Source organism: Perca fluviatilis, chromosome 11 (genome assembly GCF_010015445.1).
Source record: "Perca fluviatilis chromosome 11, GENO_Pfluv_1.0, whole genome shotgun sequence".
NCBI classification, from domain to species: domain Eukaryota; kingdom Metazoa; phylum Chordata; class Actinopteri; order Perciformes; family Percidae; genus Perca; species Perca fluviatilis.
Genome location: NC_053122.1, coordinates 21,640,671 through 21,661,809, shown reverse-complemented (window position 1 = coordinate 21,661,809; position 21,139 = coordinate 21,640,671). Strand labels below are relative to the sequence as shown.

General features: G+C 37.3%; 2 protein-coding genes across 7 annotated transcripts in view; both read right to left on the bottom strand.

Annotated features, from left to right (window-relative positions):
• Positions 1-1,301: 1,301 nt before the first annotated feature.
• On the bottom strand, positions 1,302-12,992 carry pcmtd1 (protein-L-isoaspartate (D-aspartate) O-methyltransferase domain containing 1). Of its 2 annotated transcripts, none has more exons than XM_039815402.1 (6): positions 12,761-12,992; positions 6,061-6,527; positions 5,494-5,596; positions 4,859-5,030; positions 2,374-2,497; positions 1,302-2,022 (listed from the first exon to the last, which is right to left on the bottom strand). In XM_039815402.1, the coding sequence occupies exons 2-6, from the start codon at positions 6,365-6,367 to the stop codon at positions 1,643-1,645; spliced, it is 1,086 nt and encodes a 361-aa protein (XP_039671336.1). In that variant the 5' UTR covers positions 6,368-6,527; positions 12,761-12,992; the 3' UTR covers positions 1,302-1,642. The 2 variants fall into 2 exon arrangements, with proteins under 2 accessions (XP_039671336.1, XP_039671337.1); XM_039815403.1 differs by having other exon boundaries at positions 12,787-12,992.
• A 6,321-nt stretch (positions 12,993-19,313) lies between these two features.
• The window catches only part of st18 (ST18 C2H2C-type zinc finger transcription factor), a 40,445-nt gene continuing 38,619 nt past the window's right edge, over positions 19,314-21,139 (bottom strand). For 4 of the 5 annotated variants that reach the window (XM_039815399.1, XM_039815396.1, XM_039815400.1 and 1 more), the window contains 2 exons: positions 20,913-21,059; positions 19,314-20,779 (listed from right to left, as the gene is read on the bottom strand). In XM_039815399.1, the coding sequence (XP_039671333.1) occupies positions 20,639-20,779; positions 20,913-21,059 (288 nt within the window). In that variant the 3' untranslated portion in view covers positions 19,314-20,638. The remainder of the gene's footprint in view (positions 20,780-20,912; positions 21,060-21,139) is intronic. The other variant, XM_039815398.1, reaches the window with a different exon arrangement.

Genomic DNA, 21,139 nt, shown 5'->3' with positions numbered 1-21,139 from the left:
ATACAGTACAGCAAGAGGGTGCTACAACAAATCAAATGCAAATTAAACTGTATGCAGAATTATAACAATACATACATATCACTTTTATATTGAATATAATTATATCAACAACATTCAACTCAGCTTTTGGAATACTAAATGATGCATTCAAAGTAAGATGAACAAAATCTCCAAAGTCTGTGACCGTAAAGCATGAAGAAAAAGTGTGACATCTATCAGTGATGTGCTGTTTTCTTTTCTTTTTTTCCACCGTGGAATGATTTTTGTAGAAATATACCATCGCTTGGGTAAATTTATTGTGCCAGAAAAACTCACAGAAGTCCTAATGTGATGGGGTATGTTGGCACTTAAAAGCCACCACTATCAGGCAAGTTCTGCAAGCAAATTGTACTTTTGATTAAAGAGGATTTACATTACAACATGTCCAGTCCACAATACAAATTGATTTTTTGAGGACTGCAGACGAAGGTGCTTTGTTGGACACTTCTACAGTCCAGGATATAAAAGGCTTTAAAATCCAAAGCGATTCTATTTTTCATTTGTATAAAAAATGCATTACTATTTGAGATTTGTCTCAAGGCCATTAAAATTATAAATATTCTTAAAATCCTTATTTTTTTTCTCCTTTTGTCAAAACATTTTCAGACTTGATCACTTGGGACATCAACTCCAGTGACCAAGCATAAGATGTGAAGTAAAGTCAGGAACACCCAGCACATATACAGTATATTCATGCATTATTGACATCTCCCCTTTACCAGTCCCCTCTAAAACAAAGCTGAAAATGTGAACCACCACTGAACACCCGTAATCAGTTATATCATTATTCCAAACCTCTGATATAATTAAACTAATAATTCTATTTGCATCAACAATAGGGGGGAAACCATGGAGATGGTCTACAACATCTTATATCAAGTAGGATGTCAAGTATGCTATTCATATGCAAACTGAGGAAACACATTACCACCCTGTAGAAAAAGTTACATCAAAAAGGTGCCCTGTAGAAAAAAATGAACCAATCTAGTCTCTCAATGATTTCTTGTAATAGGAAGGTACAAAACACACTGACCGAAAACAAAATATCAAGAAGAGTAATGACGTAATTTATGATTATGCAAGGATGTCTCTTTAACTCAAAATGGGAGGACATCTGGCCTTATTTGTCTTTTGCTTCTTTTCTGGTGATCACTAAATCTCCAGACGCTGATAGTAAGTTAAAGCTTCTTAAAAAAAAAAGAAAAAAAAAAAAGTTTTCATCTTTGAATGATCATATTTTAACAAAAAAAGAACTTTGTTTATTTTTTTTTTTTTTTTTATCTGCACATTTCTGCAGAAGTCCTGAAATTGTGAAATCTGAATCTCAAAATGGGCTTCTGAAACTATGTCCTTTAGGTATACTTTTTACATTTTATTTAATTTTTTTATTTATTTTTTTACATACAACTCAAAAGAAAATTGTCGACAAAAACTAACAACTCGTGACAATCATAACATTATTATCCAATATTATCTGACGTATCTTTCCATTACAGTTTTGCCATCAAGATTTAATGGAAATAATGCTACATTTGTACAGAAAAGAGGAAAAAGCATTTCAGCAGGCCCTGCACCCATTAAGAGTGGACATCGAGTTCATCAGTCATTTCTCTCTGTAATACAGCAAAAATGCTTTAAGTGACTCAGGCAGCGGTAAAGCCATTATTTGGTCTCTCAACACGCTCACTTGCTTGAGGATTTCAATGTCGCCAAGGTCTCTTTCCTCCTCTTCCTCCTCCTCCACTTCCTTGTGTTCTTCCTCAGCGTGCTCCTCCTCCTCGCTCTCCACCATTTGAGGGATCAGCTGGTTGCCTACAAAAACGTAGGTGTTGATGCGTCGCCGTCGGCAGCGCCTGCGTTTGCGCTTCTGGGGAACTCTTTGCACCATCCCCTTCCCTTGACTATCCTCATTGGCCAGGTTTCTGAGAGTGCGGCGTATGTAGATCCGAGACAGATCCTGAAGGCTGCGGACAGTCACTGGGGCTGAGGACAAAGAGAGATGACACAGTCCTTCAGGGCAATGCGCCACGAAAATAAGAATAATCCATAAAACTGCACCAGTCTTTCAACTAGGTCGGCATTCACAAGTGAGGCCGTCAAAGAGAGAACCGTGTCTCAGTATTTCAAGGAAAGGGAACAACTGGCTCTATAGAGCAGCTGCAGGGCGGGCTTTATATGTCAAAGCAAATATTGCTGACGGAATCGTCTCGTCACATCACTTTGAATGTACTGTCTGACTTTGAAATATTTCCTGCTTTAAACTTCAAGACCAGTTAGGCATAATAAAACACAAAGAGTTGTTTCCTTTTGTTTAGTTGAGGCTGGAGAACTTACGCAGCTGGACAGCGTCAGGCTTCTCTCCATCAGCTCTGCTCTGCTGGACCAAGGGGGCAAAGGACACCGCCAAGATGTTTTTACTCTCCCATGTGCACTGACCAGTCCTGGTTATCTGGGTCAGCTGCATGAAGAGACGAAACCTGAACTCAACACTTATAAAATATGAAATACTGTGTGACACTCGGGAGCAAGAATTGAGGGCCTATACCGGCAGTTCCTTCAAAATATAATTACGTCTTGCTTATTGTGCATTTAGTAAATTTGCCACCTGAATACAGAGGATTCTTATGGGGACATGGTTGGTTTGCTTCTCTGTATAAATACGGTGTTTGCTTATTTAATAACAATCGCATCTAATGATCTTACTCCAATTCAAAGTGTTCATTATGGTTGGCAAATGTACATACACTGTGTGACCAAAGATAAACCTTGCCAGTGGAGATGGAAAAAAAGCCCCTTTTACGTTTGCATACTTGATGCTACATCAAATAGGTGCATGAAAAATGACACACTTGCTTTGTATGTGACCAAATTACTGCCAACAGGCTTAAAGAACTATCTAACAGACTGAGAAAGGTCTGAGCATCAACAAGACAGTGTGGTAGCTTTTTAAAGGAAACAATCTCAAAAAGGTGTACAAATGAATGGACCAGACGCTAAGGGTGAGCGATATAGATAAAATAATAATAAAGGTTTTAAGTTTATATCGTAACACAGATGTATGAATTTATTTTTCAGAAAATCAATTGAGAAATTGTTACTGGATAAACAGATTTAAATACCTGACAAATTAAAATTCTTTATTATAATAATGCAAAAATCATAAAAAATAAATATATAACCTTAATCTTTAATCTAAAAAATAGGCCCAAAATGAATTAAGTATGTATATGTATGTATATATATATATATATATATATATATATATATATATATATATAATATATATATATAGTAGCAAATTCTGACACAGCTGGAGCCGTCAAATGTGTCGTTGCAGTTATGGTGTATATCATCATCATCATATGACCCACCCTATCGGCCACATCATCAAAATGTCTGCTGGTATGAGAAGTTAGATATGTGAGGCATGGCCCTAAGTTGCTCAGGCCATAACAAGTAATTACCAGTCCACAGGCAATAATCAAAACACAATTTAACCACATGAGGCTATGGACTCATCATGCATGATAATAAAGTGAGTGCATATCTTGGTAGGGAGTGGTGAAATGGTTTCGGGGGAGCATTCAAGTGGCACAAAACAGGTCTATTAATACCAGCAGACACTGAAGATGCCTTAAAGGCAAATGTATGGTTCATGCATCCATAGCCATCATGTTTAATGTACTTCATTCAACACAAAAATGCTCACTGTCAGAATGCAAGGTCTCAATTGTGATTGCTTATTTTTCTTTTAAAATAGCCACAATACAGATTACATTTATATTGCATCTGTTTAAGCTGGGCAGGTTTAAAATTGTGTTTTATTTAAGGGTCGTAAATGACCGATGCTAACAGTAATTCCTGAGCGTTTGCATTGAAATCCTTTTTATGTTTTTGAGAGTGCCTACCAACACAAAGCACAGAACATACACATGTGATTCATTACTATATATAATATACAAGATGAGTTCAAAGCTTGTTCCTTAAAGTTGCTTCTTCACATAGCACTCTACCCAGCCAAATCTTTGAAGATACTCAATCATACAGTAGCGCCCCAGCATTTTCAAAAATCTTTGCCCTCCTCATGCTAAATGTTTCATATTTGTCCACTCTGTAGAGTGATAATAAAAAGCAAGAAAAACAATATGTTTGAAAAAGTAGTCACACTAGTGTGGACATGGCCTGAGTGGGTATGATTTGAAGCGCTTTGATGCTGTTTAGATTTTACATCTCTGTAGATCTGTAAATCTCTGTGGATTTTAGATCTCTGATCAAAATTATGCGAATTTCTCCATTAATTATAAGTGCACACAGGACGTTTTTGTTCTTACTAAAGCCTTCTACCTTCTTTAAAAACACAGCAAAACATCTGATTGTTTTCTTCTCTGAACTCATTTCAGAGTGCACTGACAACCTAATCCAAATATCCAATCTTAGTCAGGCTTTGCTTCTTTTTCCTTTTTAAAATTCCTTGACCATTAATTTGTCGATAATTACCCTCCTTACTGGAAAAAGTTCCTGCCAACCATTTTCTCCAACACCTTCCCAAAAAATTCTAAATGCCCTCTAACATGCCCCACAGTCTGTCCACACTCAAACATCCAACGTTCTAAATAAAACCTGTATTTATACAGCCCTGTTTGGGCTCCTTAGGCAGCTTCTCAAATCCAGGGGCAGTTGTGGCTCAATAATGCATGTGAAAGTTGCATAACCAGTCTTGTAGGTCAAAGCTATTTTACCGTTTTCCCCCATGTTAGCATTTTGAATAGCAATCATGATGTGTTGATTATGTATCATTCTGATAGCTTGAAGCACTTACCTGATCCTCTATAGGCATCACCAGAATGCCTCCAATTTTGAGCAGTACTTTCATGTAATTTTCATGGTCTTTCTGCACTCCTGCGCCACAATAGATGCGATCGTATTGGTGACTGTCTGCTGAGATTTCAAGGCAATTCCCCACCACAAAGACGGGTTCACAGAACTCAAACCTGTGAAAAAAGTATAGTGAATAAAATCCAACAACGGAAAAGTTATTTTTTGGGTTTTTTTCAGGCTCATTTCATTTGTGAGCTTTGCCACAATTATGCAGATTAGATGAGTAGACCTAGAGAGACTTAAATATATTTAATTTGCAAGACAAAGTCTTATATGTTCCACAATAGAACCACTAAAAAAGGTAAAACTGCTACTAGTGCCTGTGATTTGAACACATACAGTTTTTGTTAAAAGGAATAAGCTAATCTAAAGATCACTAATTGACATGTTCTATCTTTTTAACACGGAATAAACAAATGAGATATTATCTAACATGAGCTTAGCTCATTAGGGCTTTAGCCTTATAATTTCCAGACGGATTTGAGAGTGGTGTTGACCTTTCCATCACACTCTCGGCAAGAAAGCAAATTAGCATATTTGCCTAAATGAAATATTACTTTTAAAGCATGTACTTACTTATCAAAGCTGTCACTATTCTTTATGAAATCATCCAGTTTCTCTCTGGCATATTCAACTACGTCCTTATGGAGCTCAACTCCATGGTTCACACCAAATGGCCCTTGGAAAGAAAAAAACAGGAACAATATTTTCTTTAAAAACAATCCCATCATAGCATTACATACTATTGTACTTTCATGGAGAGCGGAAACAATTCATTGTTGTATTGATTGACAAGAGATTAATCTGCACCTATTTTGAAAATCGATAATCATTTTAATAATTTTCCTAGCAAAAATGCCAAATTTGCTGATTTATGAGTTTTTGATTGTTGACAAAACAAGCAATCTGTAGACGTAGTGTCTTGTTTTTTTTTTTGTTTTTTTTACATTTTACAGACCACACAATTATTCCACAAAACAGAAAAATAATCGTCACAATAATCGAAAATTTAAATCCTAACAGTCCTATTATCACTGATGGTGATTTGTGACTTTTGTATAGTAAATTTGTTTAGCCTAGATTTTACAGAACACCTGAGCACTTCCCACACATGATAAACACAGCTGGGTACACTATGCTTACCTATGATAAGGGCAACCATTGTGCTCAGGTAACCAGTTCCACTGCCCAGATTGAGGAAAGAAAGTCCAGGCTGCAGTTTGAGGGCCTCCATCACCTCAGAGTATATACACGGAGCAGACAGGTGGATGTTTCCATGCTTCCACGCCAAGTCTTTGTAGGCACTGTCCCTGTAGCCGTCCAGATAGTAGTCACCACGGTCTATGGCTCGGAAAGCCTGTTCCACTTTTTCTGTGCGAATATACTGGGCCTCCTTCAGATTATCAATGAGGTCGTCATTGTCCTCCCCAGCGCTCACGGCTCCCCCCATGGTGAAAAGAGAAGAGGAAACAAGGGCCAAACACGTACTCAGGATGAGTGATTCCTCCTCAGAGTGGCATGGAGATGAACGGCTGACCTAAAGGATGCTGCCGCTGTGACTCCTCGAGGGTCAGAGTTTAGACTTCGGTCATGTCCAGGCAGCAAGTGACCTGAGAAACAATATATAAACACGTTAGGGCAACATGCCTGCTGGGGAACACAGTGTCTGCTTAAATCAAGTATATGCAGATTTAAGATGCTGATAAAAGTATAGATGTATTAATCTTCTTCTTCTTAATGAACCAATGAAATAACTGTAGCTGTATCCATTTGAATATTTATTACAAACCATACACTCACCAAAAGGTCATGTTTGAAAACAATCCAATAATACAACATTAAAGCCTCTGTAAACCCACAAAGATGATTTCAGTTATTCTGGCTGATTAGACTCTGATCAGGTTAAAGAGGGGCTGGAGCTTTGATGGGAACTTATTACGTCACAAATTTCATCTACCAATAAGGATGATAAACCTGTCATTTGTCCTGCCCTAACGGATGCAACAAAGCTAAAAAGGAGGCTCAGGAAGATGTTACACCCCCACACAGTCCTGGGAAAAGGTCTAATCCGCCAGGTTAACTAAAAACACCTGTGTGAATTGATCATATAATTTGATAACCTTCAGATTACTATTTTGTATATGACATTGCCTCCACTTCACAGAGATTAACGTCTTCCCTTACACCAGTTTACCCGTATTCAGTGTATATAGGCCTTCTTCACAACAGACAGTCTTCATGATGGCTCCATTCAATTTAGGTTTACAGTCCCTGGTATAATACATGCTGGCTCACTAGCAGAGCTTTAGGGAACAGAGCCATTGTTAATGTAATTTGTTACACCTGAGATTTTCCTGCATATACATTATAAAATATCTGTTGTGAAAAAAGCTCTATTCGTCATGCTATGTACTACGTGCACAGTGTAATGTGCTGTATACTGAATATATTGTTTTTAGAGCTGAAACGATTAGTTTAATTGATTAGTCAAATGCCAATAATTCACTGCTTCACTCAATTGGGTCAATTAAAACTGTTCTTTGCTGATCTGAAAGTTACTTACATTGTGAGTACTGAGCTACTGGCTTCACTATGTAATACTATTAAGTACCACATCGTAGCAATAAAGAGGAAATTCCTACCACATGCTGGTTTTTAAACATTTTATAGATGCTTTGATGACTAAAATACCCCACACACTGGCAGAGTGAAAGCGTATAGCTGGAGATGCAGCTGAGGGAGACAGGTCTTGGATTGCCTCTCTGCCTTCTCAGCATCTCCACATCTGACTCAGCTAATAAAGATTAAATTCAGGGGTGACTTTGTAGTAGAGGCCTGGTAAGGGTAATTTTCCATTGGCTCTTTCTCACAGGCAAAAAGAATCATTGATTCACTCACCATCACCGATTGTACAGAAGTGCATTTTTTTCCCTAGTTTTTCCCCTCTACCCCCTCTGTATTGCATAGTCCTTTTGAGTTGCCTGCAGTTTAAAGAAAATCCAGAAAAACGGGTCAGGCGAGGTATACTACAAGCAAATTGCTTTTGGGCACTGCTGTACAGTCTTACAATGATAATCCAGAGTATTGTAACAGGGGTCATTATTTACCCACTCGTTTCAAATCAAAAAGGACCAGCTATGTAATAACATTTGTTGCTATAGTGAAGCTATTTCTGTACAGAAAAGAAAACCCTCTTTGTAAATAGGAATTCACTGCTGAAGAAACTGGATGTCCTGGGTTTAGCCCTGGTGTGAATGGAAAGTGCATTGACGCCATGTCAGGTCATGACTTGCTGCTATGACCCCGCTAGAGACAACTCGCTGAACCACGCAGGATGACGAAACATGTAACCGATCCTCTGGCTACACAAGATCAACTCTAGTGCTGTAACTAAACACCAAAGGCCTGTTTAGGCAGCACCCTGGCATGTACACACTGCTGATCAGCAGACCTGTGCGAGGTACACCGATGATCCTCATGATTACCAGAGTTTATAGTGTAAAGTTAGACATTTTATCAGCTAATATGCAGGTCTGTCAGCAAAAGAAATTACGTCAATGTGGCAAAATGCCAGAGCAATATAATTCTTATTAGTAGAAAACAATCATGTGTATCAATAAATCTACAGTCACAAGTCTCACATTTGCATTTGTGATGTTGTAACAACAGCACATTTTTTTTGTAATGATTTGTGCTTAAAGCTACAACAGACATAAAAAATATGTTTTCGTACACATTCAAATCCTGCCTGTGAATTTACATTTCTTGACTCCGGTGAGTGAATGCTTTGTCCTATATCCTTAGCAGCAGAAATGTGAGCATGTTAAGTTCACATTGAAGGATAAACATCGAAGGATAAATTGAGAAGGTGTAATTAATGAGATCTAGCTGTATGGAAAATAAATTCAGTGAGATTTTTCTCTGCAATGTCAAACTTATTAATTTTATTATTAATACATGTGAGCCAATATGCTCTACAAATACAAATGTAAATTCCATAGAAGCACTCATTTGTTTTGCTCCAAAAAGAAGGTATTCAAAATAAATGTTATTGAAATCATACACCAGAATATTCCTCTGTGCAAAGAAGCAACTATAAATGACCTGTGTTGTGTTTCTCTTTAAAGTGAGTGAGATGAAAAACACCTGTACATTGTATTGTAATTCAAAACATCATACCGGTAATAAATATTACCCTTTACTCAAAAACAAATGACCCAATTCCCATTAAATCTGCTGTGGATATCAATGGCATGCACTACATAAATCATAATGATTTTGGTCACCCCATGACCTTTTTTTCTAGCACCACTGTTTCATTAAAATTTTACATACTATACCTCAAAATGTGAACAGAGGAATATGGTGATGTTTGCTGAATACGTTTCAATAACCTACAGTACTGACCTCCCCTCTATTGTCAAACCCAGGGGAAACCCTTCACACATAACGTCTCATTGCATATTCCAGGGCAGATAGTTGCTGTCGCAAGTTGATGCTTTAATTCAATTTTTTGACCCCCATGACCATAGGCCATTCCTCTAATTCTATAAAAGGCCACATGGATCTTCTTTTTGACAAACTGGTACAAATGGGTGTCTATCCAGGAATAACCTACCTACCTACCTACCTACCAACCAGATAGATAGATAGATACACAGATAGATAGATAGATAGATAGATAAGATAGATAGATAGATAGATAGATAGATAGATAGATAGATAGATAGATAGATAGATAGATAGATAGATAGATAGATAGATAGATAGATAGATAGATAGATAGATAGATAGATAGATAGATACACAGATATACATACACACTTTAAAAAAATCCATTACAGTGGTATGTCTTCCTCTCTAGTTATAAAGTTTTTGGCAATGTTTGTGGTAGCATAAGATCAAGACTTTCATTCCCACAACTACACAAGATGTCCCATATTCTATCAAGTCGCTCACCATAATGAGCCCTTCCTTTAGTATCGTCCTCAGACTGGAATATAAGGGACTGGCATGAAAACCTCTGAAGATTTTTATGCTCAGCAGTGGTTGTGGATAAATCCTTTTAATTTAGGTAACAATGTGACTTTCCTCTGACTCCATCCCCATACTAGTGGTAAAGACCTTATGGTGCAGTCTTTATTTATGCAACTTTGACCACTGGACTCTTGAGTTAATTAGCCACAAACAGCCAGATGATGCGACAGTAGAAACTTTTGTTGTACCAGGTGACAGGAACCGAGTGAGTGTGAAACGGAAACAACTAAAATTTTCTAAATTTACCAGGACTTCAGTTGTTTCTTATTCTCCTCTGGACCCTCTCACATTTGCTCCTATTGACAATGCATATTAATATTTTAAAAAAAGCAGTCATACAGTTTTGGAATAAAGGTTTTAACTCAAGCAGATGTCTTTCCCTCAATTTGTGGCACCTGGATGAACCTGCAACTCGGTCTTGCATTGCATACATTTTATCTATCTGTTTTTTGTTTTTCTAATGTGTGATGAGAATGATTGCATCACAAGGATGCCAGCAAGGCCATGCACTTTAAGTATCTTAAATTGCTGCCAACACTGTGTCACAGAAGTGTTCATTTAACAGGAGCTAAAGGTTATAGTGGATTAATTGATTAGTAGATTGACAGACAATTACTGTTATTGGCAACAATTTTGATAACTTTAATTAATCCTTCATCTTTTTAAAAAAAGAGAAAACTGGCAAACTAATTGGTTCCACCTCCTGAAATGTGAAGATGTCCTTTTTATATTAAACTGAATATATTTGGGTTTTGGAAAGATGATGGGATGAAAAAGACTGCTTGGGCACATTTTATACACAAAACTATAACTTGACCAAAAGATAATATGTTAATTGCAGCCCTAGTCATTAGGATTTGTGTAGAGGATTCAGTTGTGAGGATCTGCTGCTTTTCTTTCTTATGTGACAGTTAACTGAATCTTTAAATTGTGACGAGCATTTTTCATAATTTTTACATAAAGACCAAACAAGAATCTAAATCGGCAGATTAATGGATATTGACAATAATCAGCACCAGCTGTGCGTAAGTTCAAACTTAGCCATACATGATTACTAATTAACTAATACCTATTATTATTATTATTATTATTAATAATTATAATTATTAAGTTGTGAATTATGCATTACTAAAATAAAAGTGGTTGCACCATGGAGATCAGTTACAATATAACTAAGTAACAAATAGTTACATTAGTTACACAATGTCACAGAAACTGCAGGTTTTTTTACACACAGCATCATCTTTCCATTAATTGCATGCCGTTTTGAACACTAATAGTAGAGTCCTAATTTATTTAAGTTTAATAACCGGTCTAGCTTTCTACAATGTGCTACAATGCCATGTGGCTTATGCCAGCCAAAAAGCTAATGCAAACGGTAACCATGACAGGGAGCTCTATCTTTGATCTTGATTGGTCACTTTCCTTAGTTATGAAACAGGTGTACCACTGCAACACTAATCTAGTGTTGACTTTGCACCCTAACTTATATTAAATATAATTTACACATAGCTGGTGCAACCCAGCCTTAGTTGCACCCCTAGGGCGCACGAGCAGATCATATAATACTATTTCACATTGTAATATTTTTTTATTTTTAATGTTTTGCTGCACACACAAACATGACTACGTGTCCCTGTGTGTGTAACAAGCATAGTGTGCGCTTGCTGTTCACGAGCATATAGGCGCATTTTACTAATGCACATTTTACTAATGTGCTGTTAAAATAACAATGAAATGCTGCGTTATTGACTTTAGACCAGGTTTTTGTTGGTCAATGGCGCGATCACTTTCCGCTACTTCAAGATAGCACTACGCCAAGAATGCACCTGAACACACCTCCCTGTAAAACCAAGCACATCCATGGGCGCACAGATGGGCGAGGGATATTGCTTCACGTCACACAGATGTTGCTATATTCCCACAACTGACACCTGATGAAGCCAATCAGCTCTCTACCTGGTCACGTGCTGCAGTTGCCACACAGACAGCGGCGCGTCAGCCAATCAGCGGCCTGGACACTTTCTGCACTGCGTGTGACGACGGAGCAAAACAACAACAGCGTCTTCATGAAATGTTGTCAAGCGATATTAATTACGGCTGTTTTCTTAAATCCTGCCCGACCACATCTGTGAGAAATACATGGCGAGTGAGGCATGCATTACACGAGCTGACAAACACTAAACAGAGACTGTGTGCTTGTGAAAAAAGCTGGATGCATACATCCAGCTTTTGTTCCTACTTGTCGACCATAAACGCTGCTGGCCAGCTCTCTGCAGTGCGAGTAACCTCAATCTTTTAGCAGCGACTAGCTAAGTGTGTTATATAAAAAAAGAGGCTGAAATATCCCTGCATGTTTGATTTGAACTGCTGGAGGAAAATCCCACGAAAACAAACAAATAACATTGATTCCTCGGAGCTTCTTCCGCCTCATAAGCTCGAGCCCGCACACACATCAAAATGAAAGAAGCAAAAAATGTCAGTTTTGCAGACGTTGGTAAAAATGGGTTTACATGTAAGTGTTTTAAGTTAACATACAGTGTAGGGACAACGCCATCGGAGTTGCCAATAAATCTGGCTTACGTTCGCTTATGTGGGCCTGAGTGCGCCATCATCAAAAAAAAGAGTCAAAGCAGGTTAGGTAAGCTCGCGTCTTTATCCTGCCAGCTAGCAAACACAGAGTGTGGAGTGTCACGTTTAATAAAGCTAACACAATTATTTTGCTGCCAACTATACAAACCAGCTAGCTAACGTACACACACAAACAATAGTTATTTTTTTGAAATAAATAAATACAAATACTCACAACAATGCCGTGTCGCATTTACTTACTCCTTGTAACTGGATGCTCTGTGCAATGCGACGGTCAGTGACTTTCAGACGTTAGCAGCCTCCTTTTTAAAGGCAAACTGCTAGTAAACTGTGCTAAGCTGGTTCGGATGTAAAGGTAGCTAAACTAATAACGGCGAGCCGTTGTGTCGAAGTGAAGAAGAAGAAGACCGAAGCAGCTGAGAGGATGTAAACACACATCACGTGGTTTAACATGTCGCTAGAGGGAGGCACTGTTGCTCACATCCATCTACAATATGTATCTTTCTATTGAACCGTATATATTTTTCTACATGCACTTTTTGGAGTGTTTTTAGTCAAATCATTTTACTACAGAGAAATTTGCAGATATTAGTTGTGTCAATCAATCAATCATAATCGATCAGTCTGTTCAGGAAAGCATTTATTTTACAATAATTCTCTAGGCCTATAGGTTTTTACAATTTCAAAGGCTCTTTTACCTGTAGCTTTTAGTGTATGTATGTATGTATATATATATATATATATATATATATATATATATATATATACACACAGTATATAGACTGCACTACAGACAACAGTTGATCCATTGCAGAGAGGCAGCAAATGTTGGAAGGTAGGTAGATAGATAGATGGATGGATGGATGGATGGATGGATGGATGGATGGATAGATAGATGGTTTTTATCTATCTATCTTCGATACAGGTTGACTAAAAACAACAGTAAGAAATTCAGGAATAGGCTAATATACTGGAGCTGGCCCCGCTGTGACAAGCCTGTTCATTATGATTTCCTTTCAAGGTCCCATGGCATGAAAATTTCGCTTGATGAGGTTTTTTAACATTAATATGCATTCCCCCAGCCTGCCTATGGTCCCCAATTGGCTTGAAATGGTGATAGATGTAAACCGAGCCCTGGGTATCCTACTCTGCCTTTGAGAAAATGAAAGCTCAGATGAGCCGTTCTGGAATCTTGCTTGTTATGAGGTCATAACAAGCAAGGTTACCTCCCCTTTCTCTGCTTTGCCTGCCCAGAGAATTTGGCCAACCCATGGGAGAGAGACATCATAGCTTTCAAACGAGAAAAGTGGCAGTTGGTCAAGGCCACACCCCCACCCTCCACCTTGCCACTCCCACTCTCCTCCTCAATAGCTAGAGACACAAAAATGGCACATCCTAAGGAAAGCTCATTGTGGGACTGGCTCTAGTGGCTGTAATTCTGCACCAAGGCTGAATTTCGGGAAAGCGACTTCAGATATAGTATTAGGGGACCACTAAGGTCTATATACAGTGCCTTGCGAAAGTATTCGCCCCTTGAACGTTTCGACCTTTGCCACATTTCAGGCCTCAAACATAAAGATATAAAACTGTATTTTTTGTGAAGAATCAACAACAAGTGGGTCCCAATTATGAAGTGGAACGAAATTCATTGGCTATTTCAAACTTTTTAACAAATAAAAACTGAAAAAGTGGGCGCGGCAAAATTATTCAGCCCCTTTACTTTCAGTGCAGCAAACTCTCTCCAGAAGTTCAGTGAGAATCTCTGAATGATCCAATGTTGACCTAAATGACTAATGATGATAAATAGAATCCAGCTGTGTGTAATCAAGTCTCCGTTATAAATGCACCTGCTCTGTGATAGTCTCAGAGGTCCGTTTAAAGCGCAGAGAGCATCATGAAGAACAAGGAACACACCAGGCAGGTCCGAGATACTGTTGTGGAGAAGTTTAAAGCCGGATTTGGATACAAAAAGATTTCCCAAGCTTTAAACATCCCAAGGAGCACTGTGCAAGCGATAATATTGAAATGGAAGGAGTATCAGACCACTACAAATCTACGAAGACCCGGCGTCGCCTCTAAACTTTCAGCTCATACAATGAGAAGACTGATCAGAGATGCAGCCAAGAGGCCCATGATCACTCTGGATGAACTGCAGAGATCTACAGCTGAGGTGGGAGACTCTGTCCATAGGACAACAATCAGTCGTATACTGCACAAATCTGGCCTTTATGGAAGAGTGGCACGAAGAAAGCCATTTCTTAAAGATATCCATAAAAAGTGTCGTTTAAAGTTTGCCAAAAGCCACCTGGGAGACACACCAAACATGTGGAAGAAGGTGCTGTGGTCAGATGAAACCAAAATCTAACTTTTGGCAACAATGCAAAACGTTATGTTTGGCGTAAAAGCAACACAGCTCATCACCCTGAACACACCATCCCCACTGTCAAACATGGTGGTGGCAGCATCATGGTTTGGGCCTGCTTTTCTTCAGCAGGGACAGGGAAGATGGTTAAAATTGATGGGAAGATGGATGGAGCCAAATACAGGACCATTCTGAAGAAGAAACCTGATGGAGTCTGCAAAAGACCTGAGACTGGGACTGAGATTTGTCTTCCAACAAGACAATGATCCAAAACATAAAGCAAAATCTACAATGAAATGGTTCACAAATAAACATATCCAGGTGTTAGAATGGCCAAGTCAAAGTCCAGACCTGAATCCAATCGAGAATCTGTGGAAAGAACTGAAAACTGCTGTTCACAAACGCTCTCCATCCAACCTCACTGAGCTCGAGCTGTTTTGCAAGGAGGAATGGGCAAAAATGTCAGTCTCTCGATGTGCAAAACTGATAGAGACATACCCCGCGACTTACAGCTGTAATCGCAGCAAAAGGTGGCGCTACAAAGTATTAACTTAAGGGGGCTGAATAATTTTGCACGCCCAAATTTCAGTTTTTTATTTGTTTAAAAGGTTTGAAATATCCAATAAATTTCGTTCCACTTCATGATTGTGTCCCACTTGTTGTTGATTCTTCACAAAAAATTACAGTTTTATATCTTTATGTTTGAGGCCTGAAATGTGGCAAAAGGTCGAAAAGTTCAAGGGGCCGAATACTTTCGCAAGGCACTGTAAAAGCATCCAAAGAAGACCATGTCATGGGACCTTTAAAAGAAGAGTACATCATTGGACATTTCCTGGAAAGTTTCACCCACCTTGTAACCTCACAGTTCCCCAGAGGAAAGGTTTAAATTTAGCGTGCAGCTGGTTTTCTGGAAGTCTGGGAATGGACGATCCCCAGCAGACAGGCCAGGTTTCAGTGACCTCGCTTCACCTCATCTTTTGATAATACTAAATACTATAGGTTACTTGTTTTTAAGAGGAAGGTTTTGTGTGCAAGATATGCAGGCGGTTCAAGAAAATTAACTTTCAATCCAAGCCGCATTTTTTCTGATTTCAGTGTCTTTCTTTAGACAGCTGAAGCCCGAATGTCTGTCTATACGTTTCTACATCAATAGCAAGGATAGTAAACTAGTATTTTATACGGAATATCAAAAGGCAATTCTCTGGTTTTCCATCCCAAATTGTTTTTAGATAACAAAACATTTTGGTTGATAAGTTGCCAAAGTTGTCTTGTAGAGCTCTGACGCTTTGGTGTTCTCTGGGAGTGATGAATTTGTTGACTTCCTCAGTCGGTGGTTTCATTGCATAATACAGACATATTGAGCTTTACTTACATGACCACAAATGTATACGAGGTTGCAGTCAGTTTAATCTGGGTTCATTCAAGTTTTTCAGTAATGAAATACAGGATCATTAAGTGTGTCACTCAGGCCATACTTGGAGTGGAGATGCTGATTAGTCAGACCTGTTATGGCCCTGTTTGTAGTATCATAAATAGTATGTGATACCTGAAATCAGAGCCAGGATTTTAGAAATACTGAGGTCAGGATACTCAACAACACTAAGTGAGTTTTGACTAACCACTGAAAAAATCTTTCTAATTTGAATTAAATTGAATTAAAGTTTTTTTGTCTAAAAATAGTAACATTTAAAGGTGTATATATATATATATATATATATATATATGTATATGTGTATATATGTATATATGTGTGTATATATATATGTGTGTGTGTGTGTGTGTGTGTATATATATATGTGTGTGTGTGTTGTATATATATATATATATATATATATATATATATATATATATATATATATATATATATATATATATATATATATAGGACATGACTTCAGTGTCCTCAATAGTAGCTAAGGCCTTCATGAAATATTACTTTTAAAAAAAAAACACCACATAAAAGAAAGATCCTGGATTTTGTCACACTTGCTTCTAATATTATTTCCTTGAAACCAAATATTTTGTAGCCATCTGTATTATTAGACGAATGTAAACAGACATTGTTGAGGGTTAGCTGGGGTCAGAGTATGTATGTGGCCATCAAGCTTCTTAATATATCTGCACCGACGCTCTCACAGTTTATACACACAGCATATACATTACAGGAAGATGGGGCAACAAGTGCCAGGACGGAAACTGTTTGTGGTGGTGTTGAATGTGAGCCAACAGCCTCATATTTTGAATGTTGTGTTGTTACTACACCACAAATGAAACTTATCTGGGTGAAATGCTGCCTTTGTTTCAATGGCACCTTGCATATCCTGACTCTTATTTCTCACTCGAATGAAGGTCAATAAGTGCATGAAAGATACAGAGACTTAAATATGTATTGGAAGACATTTTTTTTGTGTGTAATGCTCACCAGTATCTCTGAACCATCCATGATGGCAATCATTGCATGGTAGGGTAACAACATTACTGATGCTGATCGAAAAAGGATTAAGAAGTTAAATAAAAAAGGCTGCTTCTACAACTGACTCATTAATTAGAAACGGTTTCAGAGTTCAAACCATACTTCAGTTAGAAAGGCTATCCCCTTTTTTGGTGGTTTAGAGTAAGTGTAAGTGTGTTGAGGTTCAAGATTGTTTTTAAAACTTAAATTAGTTTCACAGCTGTGGGTGTTACAAGCTTGTTTCCTGAGATATGGTTTTTGGTATTGTATACTTTTACGATGTTAATGTTCAAGGTTTCATTTAATATTTATTGCTTTTATTGGTCTCGTTTTCTGTTATTGTTTCACCTGAGCTACGCTAATATCCTCTTTGAGTATCTATAAGTGGTAGTGTTACTACTGTTGTGGCAGTGCGTTTTTCATATGTTGTCTGACTTGTGTTTCTTGTTAACCTGTTGCTGTACATGGGAAACCAAACCAGTTTACCCTTTAATAAAACAATCTAAGTTGAAGTTAAAAATGGAACAATTAGCCTAGTCGTTTGACAGAAATTTCATCAGCCACAGTTTTGATAATTGATTGAGGTTTAGTTTATGTATTTAAAAAAAAAAAAATTACCCAATATTTGTTCTGAATTGTAAGGACTTGCTGCCTTTCTTTGTCTTATGTGATATTTAACTAAATATCTTCGGGTTTTGGACTGTTGGTCAGACAAAACAAGCAATGGGAAGATGTCACATTGGGCTTCAGGAAATTGTAATCTACATTTTTATAGACCTAGCAATTAATCAATTAATTGAGAACATAATTGGGAGATTAAGTGATAGTAAAAATAATCATTATTTGCAGCCCTAAACTGCATACATTGAAGGTGATTGTAGTGTGCCTTATATTTTGAATGATTTAATGCATTTTTGGTCAGTGTAAAGATATAAAATGAAGGTGAGGCAGGGGATAACATGCACCGGGACGTTACAGTTACATGGTCAGCATCTTTAACCTTTTTATTTTAATTTCTCATCCTAGCAGCTCTTAGTATCTTGGCCACATCATTGACCACTTCCTGTTACTTTAGGTGTAATACCATGTTTTCACCACAAGGTGGTGCTAATGCCTTAGGAAATGTGATACCTAACTGGATCCTTCTGGGGTAACTGGGTTTACGTTTGACTGACGGTGGACTTCAGAAGCTTTGAGACAACAGACAACCATTTGAAAAGTTTATTTCTACCATACACAAACTGTACAACACAGCGCATATCTGTTTATTATGAAATAGTAAAAGTAATAGGAAGTTTCAATTTACAAACTACTTCAACTGAAAAAAAGCATTACATTTTAATGTAAAAGAAAATACAATACAATTTCATATCATACTAATATCGTTCCACAAAAAAAGCATTTCACATTACAAAACATCAAATACTAACAGGGAAAAAAATAAATATTATTCACAAAACTTCCTGAGCAAACAATGTGTGGTATAGGAATTAAATATAAGAAATTATAAATAAAGGATTGTTAGGTTTAAAGAATTTGATTCAAATTTTTTAAAAGATTAAAATTCTTTAAAACATTGAGTGTATATATATGGATAAAATAGGGTCTTATTTTTCTGTAATTTGGCTCTTTTGCTGTTACATTTTTTTTCTCTTCAAAATGCCCTAGGCTACATGTCCTTGACTTCTTTTTGCAGAAATGAAAAATGTATTGCTCAAATGAATTACTGTCATTTTTCTTGTGGGATTAACTTCATGTAGAATTGAGACATTGTACAGTATTGTACTGTGATGTGAGCGTCCCATTTCCCTTTTTCTTGTTGAAGTCCAGGGCAGTGTGGTGAACTAAAAACACAAAATAATTGAAAATACAAAAGTGCAATTGATGCAAACTAACAACTGATTAGCCAACAACTACAATTTGTCTATGTTTTAGTTATTTTTTTTCTTCTTCTTTTTTTGTTGTTGCATTTAATGATTGAAACCAAAATGCATGTTTTAGTGGTAGTCAGCTCGGTTTTTGAAATGGCTACTATTCAAATCTGCCCCAAGCATTACAGGAATATTCAAACTGTAAGACTGGTTGAAATGTTAAGGCTTGCAAGCAGTTTAAGATAAAACAGGAATAGATGTTTTTTTTTTTTAATTCACTCCTTCCGTTTCCCCCCTCTCCATGCTAGCAAAAGTTAAAATAAACACCAGACTTTTCAATCTCAGTCGAGCTATTTCAAAACCTGACTCTGAGATTACAGCTACGGAGACAGTGGTATTTAAACAGTCATCAGGAACGTTTCCTCCTATGAAAATAATTGTACTGTATAATAAATTAGACACCATCCACATAATACTGTCCTACCACAAAACATAGTACTTGTATACTTTTATGGATTCATATACATTTAGGCACATACTATATGCACACTCCAAAAGTGTGTGCAGAGAAGGCAGTTTAATATCTATATTTTAAAAAAAGACATCTTGACAAAGTGGATTTTTGATTTTTGTTGCACTCTTCTTGTAGCACGCTATGCAAAGCAGAATCTGTCATTCAGTTCAGCGAATGATGTTGCATTTTTGCTCAGTGTCACTTCCTGGTTGCATTCAGCTGTTATTGGTTAAGAAGAAAAAGGTACAGTACAGTTGCATTGCATTTTTTTTATATCAGTGTTCACTTTGTCTTACCATACATTCAGTTTCCAATAAAGAAAGCAAAAGCAATGCTTAAAAATATTGATGCTTAGTCGTTTTGGTAGGTTTTTACCTCTAAGGGAGATCCAACTTATGGTTTAATAATAATATTAATAAAGTTTTTCAACATTAGATGGCGAAAGTATGCCATGAAATTGGAATGTGCTTCTATTTAAATTTACAATGTGCTGAAAGTCCAACAGATTTCTCAAATATTAAGCATTTACAATTCAAGAAAGAAATACAAATTAAGGAAATAAATACACTGATGAACAAATATAATAATAAATAGCGATAATATAACAATGACATGAACACATACAGAATAAAATCAAGCAAACCATACAAAATAATTAAGTGCAAGGGGGGTAAAAATCTCACCAGGATAAACATATCAAGTGAATGCAGAAACAGTAAAAGCATTACAAATCTGGCTGGTCATTTTCTCAGTGCAGTGTATTTACCAGGAAATGCCAACACATTTCCAAAAACCTTGTCTTATACATGCAGCCAAGCCAGCACTCTTCAGTCAAACAGAGCTATCTAGTGCCATTATCCCAAGTCAAAGAAACCTCTTGGTGCCTCTACAGCTTAGACATGGATGCCCTTAATAGCCTGTTTGATATTATCCAAGAGGGCCTTGCACTCTGGAGAGTATTCGTGCTCCGAGTTGTTGTACATGTCAGTTAATGTGTTCACATAGGCTTCAAAATTATGCTCGCTGATGGGTCCCTGCAACAAAAACATGTTTGACTATTAGTGACAACAGCACAGCAGAAAATGACAATTGATAGAAAATGAGATTTCTTCCAGGACAGGTTAGATACTAGGAGTTGTAGTCATGTGTTGTCAAGGCTTACTGTACCATTTGAGGCAGCTGAATGTCTGTTAGACTGTTAATGAGAGCTTGGCTAAGGCGAGCGAGCTCCTTCAGAAGGCTGTCGTTGTGCTGTTCGATCATCTTGTTCTCCTCTTCAATTGTCCTCAGGTTACATTCCATAGACGATATCTGCTTTCGGGTACAAAAAGAAAAGAAATAAGACATTCGTCAAATTGAGCGAGCAAAGATCTCAAACCTTTTGTCCTTTTTTT